Source organism: the organism of the source record quoted next, unplaced genomic scaffold, assembly GCF_019419815.1.
Source record: "Pyrus x bretschneideri cultivar Hongxiangsu unplaced genomic scaffold, Pyrus_bretschneideri_v1 Contig7, whole genome shotgun sequence".
Taxonomy (NCBI): Eukaryota; Viridiplantae; Streptophyta; class Magnoliopsida; order Rosales; family Rosaceae; genus Pyrus; species Pyrus x bretschneideri.
Window position 1 is genome coordinate 6,079,711 of NW_025999809.1, and position 12,652 is coordinate 6,092,362.

Here is a 12,652-nt window from a genome sequence, read left to right on the forward strand (position 1 = left end):
GCCAGGGGCGTAAGAGGGGATTTTGAACTCGAGTGCATAGGAAAAATGCGCATATACTTATCCGTTTTAGTACTCATATATATTGCTAAAGATTACAGATTCAATCCTCCCATAGGCAGATGGCGTATGCCTCCACTTTTCTCCAATCAATAGCAGAAAGTGATTATTTTACAATTCCCCAATGAATTATAAATAAGAACGTAAAAATTGTGACCTTTCTGTATCAATTAGAGGAACAAAGAAAATTGGGAAAGCTGTGGAAAACAAAAATGTAACTTGACCAAATGCAACAAAATTATGGATAAAATCAGCACCACCTTAAGCGCTGTGAAATACCGGGATCATGTTGCACTATTCTACATTTCTAAAGCTCTCGCTCGTACGCCAAATCTTTTTCTGGATAATAAACACCACATCATCATCTTTCTCGGTGCCTCCCTCCGCGTCCGCGGTAGCCACTGCTTCCCAGTGTAACGCCTTCATATGTTTGTTTATGAACTCCACCACCTTTCGGTTATCACGCACAATGATGAAACCTTTGGGCCTCAAGATGCGATCCATCTCAATTAACAAGTCAACGCCGCTACATCCTTTCCTTTCAATGTCGGAGAAGATGGTCCAGGCATGAAGTAGATCATAAGTTCGTGGGTAGGTTGAGTAGGCTTCACACCTGTCACAAGTTGCACCAAACAGATATATCAATATCTGATGCAATGTTACGGTGGCAACGAAAGTTGATAACATGTTGTTAATACATTATGCACTTATGCCTAATGCAATCCAACAAAAGGTTCTCTCGTTCCCATATCGAAAGTAAGCCTGAGATCTTGCCTAATAATATTTTAAGAGTAACAAATCTATATATGGCATGAGAATTTCTCATTCTAAACACCAACCACCATTAACGGTTCCAGGTTCTACAAGTTTCTAATTGAATTTTTTGTTGGCTAGTTTGCCTAACCAGTAGTGAGTACCATCCTCTCCGTCATCTTTCCGTTTGCCCCAACCATACGGGGAGTGAAAGTCAAAAATAAAAAGCATTAACTCATAAAGATTGTTCAACGTACCAGTTGTGTACTGAGCCTATCAGTCCTCTGTCGTATATTATTTTAAGTGTGTTAGGTCCGTCTTCTGGCACCACATTCATAACCCAAACATCTTTGTTCTTCAAAGCCCCTGCAAATGAACCCAGGTTTGCCTTCATGTCCATCACATTCCTTATTGTGTCGGAACTAATCTTTGGGCTCAAAAGATTCCAGTAATTTTCAACTCTTCGTTGCCAAGCTTCCTGCACCACATCAATACTGTCATACACCAAGTATTTGTATGTTCGTAATTTATATACGTGAATATAACCACGGCAGAGTAGGTAAAAAAAATGCAGGTTTTTTGAGAATTACCATGTCCTTTTCAAATATGTCACTGGAATAGCCGAAATCACCAAGACGGGGTGGAGGTGTAGTCAATCGAGCAGGCCAAGGAGCCAAACCACTTCCTCTTGCCCTATGGTTTTCTGAAAAGAACACACCAACAAAATGTAAGTGCTTTCTCAACTATCTGCTATTTAAACAACTAGATACTGCAAAAGTATCAGCAATCTATAGTTCCAGGTGAGTCCATTTTCTACATTAGTAATTCTCAAATAACAATGTAATTGACCAAAAAAAGGTTCTGGCATGTTACTTTGAGACTTCTCAAGACAACTAACAAAGCACGAAAATTAAGAAATCATTTAGAAAATGGAGGAAATAGTACTCACGCTCAGAGTACGGCGTGATGCAAGCCTCCATTTTCACATTATAGACCGCATCTGGATCATCATCCGATCTGCAAAGTGGTGGTTGAGTACCAGGTGGTCTTTCCATGTAACAATCATTAGTCAGCGGCTTGACCCAAATAACAGTCTGGTTCCTTTTAGCAGCAATTTTCCAGCACATCCGCTCCACAAGGGCACTCATTGCTTTCCAAATTCTAAGGTCCTCTTCATCCTGTGCATAGGCTTCAGGAGATGAGTAGGCAAAATAACCTCCTGGTCTAAGTACCCTATCTAACTCAAGGAGAAGTATCCCATCCCTTTGAAGCCAATCAATCCTACAGCGAGAACAATGAGCCAGTTCGAAAGATCTACTTGGGTAAGGGAGTCTCTTGGTCCCTAAAACACCAAGATATGCGGGAATTCCTCTCTCCAATGCAAACTGGATCTGATTTTGATGAACATCATTAGGTGCCAAGGACATTGCAATAATATCAGAGGACAGCAGGTATCCGCCAAAACTAGCAACACCACAACCAACATCAAGGACTGTTCGGAGCCTTCCTCCATTATTTAAAATGTTTTTAGGAAAGTTGAGCATCTGCCAATCCAAACTAAAAATAGTCAGTGTTTTATCATGAAAGAAAAAAATTACAGATTTACTAAATTTCCACTGACTAATTCAATTTTTACCCTGTGAAGGGCCACTGTCTTACATTAGCCATTGATGCAATGTACTTGCCAGCTCCATAATGGAAGTGAGTACCTCCTCCAGGAAATCCAATCTTTTCACCTTTGACAACCATCCACTTTTGGTCAGACTTCTCGGTCGCAAGGTGGGTATGAGGTATATTTGCTTTCCATACCTCGTCTCGGCTTTTAGGCCACTTGATTGGGATCTATTTACATAAAAACAGCAGAAAAGCTTCAGACTATTCAATTCAAGTGAAACCTCTAGTACAAACTTTCCTCACTCACTCCATTTGATGTAATGATTTAAGCAGGATCTCACCTTATATCCAGGAGGAGGTGGAATCAAACAGTTATATCGCCTTTCAGGCACTGGGCAGTGTCTCTCGTAATGCTCCATCACAGACAGATCCAACTTCAACCTTGTTTCATAGATAAGGTTTCTGTCTAAGCAAGGAATCAGTTCTGAATGTCTATCATCACAAACCTTCATCATTGAGAACATACTTATATCAGCCTAAAAAATAGATAACTCAGATAAATTACTCAGAAATACCGTATGAAGTGAAACGACATAGTAAATGTTAGCGAAGGCAACTCACTGGTATGCTCTTCAATATAACACCATCCTCTTCATCTTCACCGAGTTTGGGATGTGATTCATCAACATCTTCGTCCGCACCCAAGTAAGTAGAACGGAATTTTCTTATCTTACTGCCATACTCAAGAGTGGAGGAATCATTTTTCTTAGAATACAAGTACAGGAGACCACAAATGATCACCAAAACAAGAATTGAGGTGACGAAACGTTTCTTTGGGCTCCCGTCAGCCCTTCCCTTCGACATTCTTGCAAACCAACAAGATAATCGCCCTTCTACTTCGACTTCAACATGCAGAGTTCAAAACCAAGCAACAAGATACCAGCTCCAGTTTCCTCCTAAAGGAAGATCAGTCGATGTCTCACTTCAGAAACAGCTTCAATCACCAAAACAAGATTAAACTGGTTAGTTCCATAGATCACAGAAACAATGCCAGTACATAAAGAAAATGATCCACGATACTACAAATTCAAACATTAAAAATTAACATATAAGATTAAGACCATTCAACTCATCACTTCAAGTAATCCAGATGACAACTTACTAAATCGCAAGATTCAACAATGAATCATCCTAATCCAATCAATATTATACGAAAAAGAAAAAGTTATTAAGTTGTGGTTTTAGATATCTTAATGTCATTAATCAAAACAGAAAAGGAAAACCAGAAACTAACAGCTAAAAGGTAGTGTTAGAAACCCACAAGCCGAGCCCAACCAGACCAAAGCAAGTGAAACAACTACCTGATTTGTTAAAAACAAAAAATAAATTCCAGCAATAAAAAAACGAATTCCAATCTGATCCAGTTCCTTCAAAGAGGAGCAAACCTGGAAAAAAAATACCACTACCTGATTTGTCTACACACATTAAATGTCTGAAATAAATGGCATACAAAAACGAATGGTACCAGTAGAAAGCATAAGAGTGAAGATGAAGGAGGGTAAAACCAGAAACAAGACCCCTAAAAAAAGATCAAGCATTAACAGACGCAAAGCACCGACAATTGACTGTTGCCATATGTATAATAAATGTGAGACCAACTTCAACAAAAAAGAATTGACAGAGATTGATACGACCCAGCTCGTGAAATCGCAAAAATCGTCGGCAATGTTAATTCCCAAAGCTGAAAACGTTCGATCTGAATTTGCCCAGATGAAAATTGTAAGAAAAACAGCAAAAAAATCAGATCTTTTTTGGAGAGCGACTCGAAGTTGCAGATGGGCAATGCAGAAACAGAGTGTGAGTGAGATTGGAGAGTGGGGTTGGATCTGAACCGTTAGATGGGGTCTATTGTTCAATGAGGATTGAGAAGAGGACGTACCTGGTTGCGATGGGTTTTTCTCAGAGGAGCGAGAGAGTTAGAGAGAGAGAGAGAGAGACGGGGTCCCTAGTTCTTGTGACCGACCAGTGAAAAGCATAAGTATGGAAACAATATAATTGAAAAACAGTATGGGAGGATTTTGACTCTGACTGAGAGAGAGAGAGAGAGATCTATTCAAGAACAAACAAAGAGTGAGATCTACAGAGGAGAGAGAGAGAGAGACGGTGACGGTGACGGTGAAAAAACACGTAGATACAGGTTGTCGTTTGGAAAGACGAGCGCGTGAATACGCGGCATTACACGTCACATGGGAGATTTTGGCGCGTGGAAGTGAAAGCCCTTTACTTTTTTCACTTTTTTTTACGGATCGTTGGTGACAAGTGGGATTGGAAATGTCCAATTCTTGGCCGAAAGTGGAGTGTCAAGTGGCAGTAGTCTTAATTGTGAGAGGCTGACTCTGTAAATCTAGACATTCACCGGGTTGATTTTTACGTCATGGCATGTTTAGGTCATCTTCAATCGAGAGTTGGTCAGATGATTCGTTTTAACCATCTAGCTTTCTAAAATATTAATATTTTAATAAACAATACATGATCATATTTATCTCCGTCTCCAACCAAGAGTCATAGGGCTCGTTTTAGTCATGTCACAAAAAATCGTCTTCAACCGAGGGTCATAGGGCCAAACATAATTTATTATTTAAATTTAAAAACTACAACAACTTAAATTCAAATTCAACAACAACTTAAATTTAAAAACTACAACTTATACTTAAAAACTACAACGGTAACTAGCCCAAAAAACCAAAAAAGTTAAAACGTAAATTTAATGAATGGTTTAGGTATTTATAAGAAAAAAAAAATTAGAATTTTTAAGAATTAAAAAAAATGGCCCAAAAAATAAAATAAAAAACAAATTTTTTTTTTTTACAAATTTTTGTTTAAGCATTCTTGTTGGTTATAACCAACATGATTTTTTTAATTTCTGGCCAACCCCGGGCTGGCTGGCTACAGCCAACCCTTTGGCCCTTTCAGATTTCTTGGGGCCCACAAGCCCTCAGACCTAGCCCTCAGTTGGATACGATTTTCGGACTATTTTCGGCCATTTGGATCATTCGGTTGGAGATAGTCTTACTTATCTATAATATGTATCCAAATTAATATGATTCTTGATTCTTTTAATATGCATTTAGGTATCGTTTGGTATGCAGAAGGGACGGAACGGAACGGAATGGGACAGGATGGGACGGGACAGGACGGAACAGAACAGAGCGGGAGCAAAGATGCCCTTGATGGAAACAAGGAGGAAGAAGAAGGAGACGGAGAGGTTATAATTTTGTGTTCCACGGATGTGGAACGAGTCGTTCCAAGGGGTGAGGCGGAACGAAAATTTACCCAAAACTCGTCCCGTGGAATAGCTCGTTCCACCCGTTTTAGACGCACCAAACGTGGGACGGAACGCCTTGTTTCACTATGTTCCGTCTCGTCCCACATACCAAACGGTACCTTAATGACACATATGTATTTAAATTAGTTTAATTCTCGATTTTTTGTGTGTTTTGTTACACACACAAAATGAAAGTGAGTCATGCAGTAATTTGTAATGTTATAACTGCAAAAGAATGAATTGGAATTACGAGTCATGACGTTCTTATTTACGTTTACGACACGTAATTACTCAAATTAGCCTAACTATTGACTTTCCTTGTCATGTACTACGTGCAAAATAAGAATTAGAGTGATACGAGAGAGTTACCTTCCATGTTTCCATCTTTATTTATTTCAAATAAACTAATATACTATATGTGATTAATTCATATTTATAATCTAACAACATAAATACGGTTTTTTTATCCAAAATGATCTTTAAGATTGACATAACTCATCACTTTGTTTCATAAGATTTGAAATTAATATAATGGTTTTTGACTTTGTCTATCATCAATCATTCTAATCTTTTCGTGAAATTTTTTGTTAAATAAGGATCAAAATGACAAAAATACTCTCAATTGAATAAACAATTGGCCAAAATGTTTTGACAAAAATTGAGAGTATTTTTGTCATTTTATCCTTATTTAATATATTTTTCAATAGATGACCTAAATGATTGATGTGAACAAACTCAATGACCACTTCTATTGATTTCAAATATAAAGGACCAAAGTGAGGAGTTATGTCAATCTCAAACATTATTTTGGCTAAAAAGTCTATAAATATTTGTTGTGAAAACTTTTCTCATATTGTATATATAGTTTCTGTCACATCACTGTCTGAGGGGAACCACTTCCCGGGTCCGCTCCACCACCGTAGCACAATATTGTCCGCTTTGGACCCCGACCACGCCCTCACGGTTTTGTTTCTGGGAGCTCACACAAGAACTTCCCGATGGGTCACCCATTCTGGGAGTGCTCTAGCGCGCTACTTAATTAACTTCGGAGTTCCCATGGAACTCGAAGCCAGTGAGCTGCCAAAAGGCCTCGTGCTAGGTAGGAATGAGAATATACATATAAGGATCACTCTCCTGGACGATGTTGGATGTCACAGTTTTCATTATAATAAGTGAGTTGGTTATTTACCAATGAGGAAAAATTTTAAAATATTATAGAACTAAAATTTTAAGTGATTTGCCATATCAACCTTCTAAAATCATTAATTTGTCTTCTTATCATAACTCTGTTAAGTTTTTCATTCAACATAAATCAGTACTTATGCTCAGGATTATTTTAAGTGATTTGTACTCGAAATTTTAATCAGGTGAAAGTGAATACTATGCTTGATTAAGTGCGCTAATAGGAGTTTTATCACCTGCAAAAGTAAGAATAAAAATACTTAAAAATACTTGCAAGAGAACAAGAAAAATACTTAAAAATACTTGTAAGAGAACAAGATAATTGTAGTATAAATAGCTCAAACAAGATCGTTCTCTACAAAGATTCATATGAATAATTCGTATTTAAAACCAATTTTTAGCTAACTATTCAACACAAGATTTAGTAAAGATTTGAAATTGTGAATTAAAATAATAAGAAACTGAAAATAAAATAATTGGAGTTGGTTTTTGTAAAGAACTCGGCGGCAAAGGGAAAAGGAAATAATTTTTGGAAAAATCAAATGTAAAAGGCATTAGAGTTTAGTCGTCGCCATTAACAGTTATGGAAAGTTCTATCAATTACTTATGAATTTACTACATACATACTTTGAAAGTTAGATTTTTCTAATGCATATTCTTCTCGTGATGTTCAAGCAAGAACTTATATTTAACATGCAATTCATTTGTAATATTCATATCAAATATAGATATATAAGACTCAAATAAGCTTTGCGAAAACATTTTGAAAAACCATGCAACCCTTAAGAGTGTGATATTCGCCTTAAGTGAAATACAATTATCAATTACAAGAAGCCCTCCTCAATTTTAGGGGAATGTTTCAACAAAAATTGCATTAAAGTACTTGTTTAAATATCCTAATGGTAGCTAAGCATTAAGACATAATAATTTAAGGAGTGTACTATCCATACACCCCTTTTTACTTCTCACACACCCCTTGTTAATTTATGTTCGTTGATCTTCTTCAATTCATCCGATCTGACAGCCGAAAACCAAAAAGGTGTGGGAAAAGTAAAAAGGGGTGTGTGGATATCACACTCTTAATTTAAACGCGGTGATTAATAATTCAAAGCAAACATGCATAATTTTATAAGTAAATTGATAAGAGACTACATATTCATGTCGAGACTTGTGGTGTCGTCCTAACAAAAAGAATTAGTTACGCATAATCATAATAATATATAAATATACACACACACACCATTAGAGTTAAGTAAAAGAAAATCACCCTTGTAGTTTGTAGTTTGCAATTCACCAGAGTTTCGCCAAGTCGTGTAGTGGAATCCTAGTGGCCGGTTGGCGCTTATAAACAGCACCTCATTCCTAATCCTGCCTAAATAAGGCCTTCCAGAAAACTAGGAAACAAAATAACAAAATGATAACCTTTAATTACAATCGTAATACAAGATGCCCAGTCAGATATCTTTCACGTTTTTGGACCAAACCAACACCAAATCCAACCCAAATGGTCTTGTTTTAAAGATCAGGACGTCCTCTGCAAGTTCCAAGAATGGCCTAACTCCAAAAAACATCATCTTCAGTTAAATTAAAGAGCAGGATGAAATTTGAACTCGAGTGCATAGAGAAAAACACTCGTATACTTTTCCGTTAGTATCATATATATTGCTAAAGATTACAGATTCAATCCTCTCATAGGCAGATGGGGTATGCCTCTATTTTTCTCCAATCAATGGCAGAAAGTGATTATCTTACACTTTCCCAATGAAATATAAATAGAACGTAAACATATTTTGTGACCTTTCTGTATCAGTTAGAGGAACAAAGAAAATTGGAAAAGCTGAGGAAAATTTTAAATAAAACCAGCAGCACCTTCAACCCTGTGAAATGCCGGGATCATATTGCGCTAATCTACATTTCTAAAGCTCTCGCTCGTATGCCAAATCTTTTTCTGGATAACAAACAGCACATCATCATCCTGCTCGGTGCCTCCCTCTGCATCAGCGGTAGCCACTGCTTCCCAGTGTAACGCCTTCATATATTTGTTTATGAACTCCACCACCTTTCGGTTATCACGCACAATGATGAAACCTTTGGGCCTCAGGATGCGATCCATCTCAATTAACAAATCAACTCCGCTACATCCTTTCCTTTCAATATCGGAGAAGAGGGTCCAAGCGTGAAGTAGATCATAAGTTCGTGGGTAGGTCGAGTAGGCTTCACACCTGTCACAAGTTGCACCACACAAATATATCAATATTTGATCAATGTTACAATGGCAAAGAAAAATTAGTATCATGTTTATACATCATGCACTAATGCCTAATGCAATCGAACGAAAGGTTCTCTCGTTTCTAAGATTGAAAGTAAGCCTGAGATCTTGCCTAGTAATATTTCAAGAGTAACAAATCTATACATGGCAGCATAACTATATAGGTGGGAATTTCTCATTCTAAACACCAACTACCTCAATGGTTCAAGGTTCTACAAGTTTCCAATTGAAACTTTTCATGGGCTAGTTTGCCTTGCCAGCAGTGAGTAGTACCATCCTCATCGTCATCTTTCCATTTGTCGCAATCATACAGGGAGTGAATATCAAAAACAAAAGGCAAATTAACTCATAAAGATTGTCCAACGTACCAATTATGTACTGAGCCTATCAGTCCTCTGTCGTATATTATTTTTAGTGTGTTAGGTCCGTCTTCTGGCACCACATTCATAACCCAAACATCTTTGTTCTTCAAAGCCCCTGCAAATGAACCCAGGTTTGCCTTCATGTCCATCACATTCCTTATTGTGTCGGAATTAATCTTTGGGCTCAAAAGATTCCGGTAATTTTCAACTCTTTTTTGCCAAACTTCCTGCAACACATCAATACTGTCATACACCAAGTATTTGTATGTTTGTAATTTATACATGTGAATATTACCATAGCAGAGTAGGTAAAAAAGATGCAGGTTTTTTAAGAATTACCATGTCTTTTTCAAATATGTCACTGGAATATCCGAAATCACCAAGACGGGGTGGAGGCGTAGTCAATCGAGCAGGCCAAGGAGCCAAACCACTTCCTCTTGCTCTATGGTTTTCTGAAAAGAACACACCAACAAAATGTAAATGCTTTCTCAACTCTGCTATTTAAACAACTAGATACTGCAAAAGTATCAGCAACCTATAGTTCCGGGAGAGTCCATTTTCTACATTAGTATTTCTCAAATAACAATGTAATAGACCAAAAAAAGGTTCCGACTTGTTACTTTGGTTCTTTTTAGCAGCAATTTTCCAGCACATCCGTTCCACAAGGGCACTCATAGCTTTCCAAATTCTAAGATCCTCTTCATCCTGTGCGTAGGCTTCAGGAGATGAGTAGGCAAAATAACCTCCTGGTCTAAGTACCCTATCTAACTCAAGGAGAAGTATCCCATCCCTTTGAAGCCAATCAATCCTACAGCGAGAACAATGAGCCAGTTCGAAAGATCTACTAGGGTAAGGGAGTCTCTTGGTCCCTAAAACACCAAGATATGCAGGAATTCCTCTCTCCAATGCAAACTGGATCTGATTTTGATGAACATCATTAGGTGCCAAGGACATTGCAATAATATCAGAAGACAGCAGGTATCCTCCAAAACTAGCAACACCACAACCAACATCAAGGACTGTTCGGAGCCTTCCTCCATTATTTAAAATGTTCTTAGGAAAGTTGAGCATCTGCCAATCCAAACCAAAAATAGTCACTGTCTTATCATAAAAGAAAATATTACAGATTTACTAAATTTCTACTGACTAATTCAATTTTTACCCTGTGAAGGGCCACTGTCTTACATTAGCCATTGATGCGATGTACTTGTCAGCTCCATAATGGAAGTGAGTACCTCCTCCAGGAAATCCAATCTTTTCACCTTTGACAACCATCCACTTTTGGTCAGACTTCTCAGTCGCAAGGTGGGTATGAGGTATATTTGCTTTCCATACCTCGTCTCGGCTTTTAGGCCACTTGATTGGGATCTATTTACATAAAAACAGCAGAAAAGCTTCAGACTATATTATTCAAGCGAAACTTCTAATACAAACTTTCCTCGTTCAATTCCATTTGATGTAAAGACTTAAGCAGGATCTCACCTTATATCCAGGAGGAGGTGGAATCAAACAGTTATATCGCCTTTCAGGCACTGGGCAGTGTCTCTCGTAGTGCTCCATCACAGACAGATCCAATTTCAATCTTGTTTCGTAGATAAGGTTTCTGTCTAAGCAAGGAATCAGTTCTGAGTGTCTATCATCACAAACCTTCATCATTGAAAACATACTTATATTAGTCTAAAAATATATATAACTCAGATAAATAACTCATAAGTACACCATGAAGTGAAACGACATGGTAAATATTAGCGAAGGCATCTCACCGGTATGCTCTTCAATACAACGCCATCCTCTTCATCGTCACCAAGTTTGGGAGGTGATTCGTCAACATCTTCATCCACACCCAAGTAAGTAGAACCAAATTTTCTAATCTTACTGCCATACTCGAGAGCGGAGGAACCACTTTTCTTAGAATACAAATATAGGAGACCACAAATGATCACCAAAACAAGAACTGAGGTGACCAAACGTTTCCTTTGGCTCCCGTCAGCCCTCCCCCGAGACATTGTTGGAAACCAACAAGAAAATCACCCTTCTACTTCGACTTCAACATGCAGAGTTCAAAATCAAGCTACAAGATGCCAGCTCCAGTTTCACTCCAAAAGAAAGATCAGTCGATGTTTCACTCCAGAAACAGCTTCAATCACCTAAACAACATTAAACTGGTTAGTTCCATCGATTACGGATACAATGCCAGTACATAAAGAAAATGATCTGCGATACTACGAATTCAAACATTGAAAATTAACATATAAGATTAAGACATTCAACTCATCACTTCAAGTAATCCAGATGAAAGTTTCTCTATGACTCCACTGTATTTCCATAACTCGATTTAGTAAAATCGCAAAGATTCACAATGAATCGTCCTAATCCAATCCATATTATACGAAAAAGAAGAAGATATTAACTTGTGACTTGAGATAATACCTAATGTCATTGATTAAAACAGAAAAGGAAAACCTCATTAATTAAAACAGAAAAGGAAAACCAGAAACTAACAGCTAAAAGGTAGTGTTAGATACTCACAAACCGAAACCAACCAAACCAAAGCAAGTGAAACAAGTTCAAAAAACAACAACAATTGAATCCCAGCAATCAAGAAACGAATTCCAGTCTGACCCAGTTCCTTCAAAGAGGAACAAATCTGGAAAAAAAAAAAAAGTACCACTACCTGATTTGTCTGCACAGATTAAATTAGCTGAAATAAATGGCATATAAAAATGAATGATACCAATAGAAAGCATAAGAGTGAAGAGCGAGGAGGATAAAATTGGAAACAAGAAACCCAAAAAATAAGATGCAAGGCATTAGCAAACGCAAAAGCACCGACAGTTGACAGTTGCCATATACATGATAAACGTGAGACCTTCAACTTCAATAAACAAAAATTGACAGAGATTGATACGACCCAGCTCGTGAAATCGCAAAAATCGTCGGCAGTGTTAATTCCCAAAGCTGAAAACGTCCGATTCGAAATTGCCCAGATGAAAATTTTTAGAAAAACAGTAAAAAAATCAGATCTTTATTGGATAGAGACTCGAAATTGCAGATGGGCCATAAACAGAGTAAGTGAGATTGGAGAGTGGG

At 37.6% G+C, this 12,652-nt stretch overlaps 2 protein-coding genes across 3 annotated transcripts; both read right to left on the reverse strand.

Annotated features, from left to right (window-relative positions):
• Positions 1-54: 54 nt before the first annotated feature.
• Positions 55-4,427, reverse strand: LOC103958870 (probable methyltransferase PMT3). Of its 2 annotated transcripts, none has more exons than XM_009371190.3 (8): positions 4,364-4,427; positions 3,046-3,418; positions 2,766-2,930; positions 2,470-2,652; positions 1,760-2,354; positions 1,401-1,513; positions 1,068-1,288; positions 55-670 (listed from the first exon to the last, which is right to left on the reverse strand). In XM_009371190.3, the coding sequence occupies exons 2-8, from the start codon at positions 3,286-3,288 to the stop codon at positions 352-354; spliced, it is 1,839 nt and encodes a 612-aa protein (XP_009369465.2). In that variant the 5' UTR covers positions 3,289-3,418; positions 4,364-4,427; the 3' UTR covers positions 55-351. The 2 variants fall into 2 exon arrangements, with proteins under 2 accessions (XP_009369465.2, XP_048429753.1); XM_048573796.1 differs by having other exon boundaries at positions 1,760-2,367; positions 2,447-2,652.
• Positions 4,428-8,529: 4,102 nt separating this feature from the next.
• Positions 8,530-12,652, reverse strand: LOC103958869 (probable methyltransferase PMT3). The gene is made up of 7 exons (XM_048573798.1): positions 11,326-12,652; positions 11,045-11,209; positions 10,748-10,930; positions 10,183-10,633; positions 9,902-10,014; positions 9,569-9,789; positions 8,530-9,153 (listed from the first exon to the last, which is right to left on the reverse strand). The coding sequence occupies exons 1-7, from the start codon at positions 11,566-11,568 to the stop codon at positions 8,835-8,837; spliced, it is 1,695 nt and encodes a 564-aa protein (XP_048429755.1). The 5' UTR covers positions 11,569-12,652; the 3' UTR covers positions 8,530-8,834.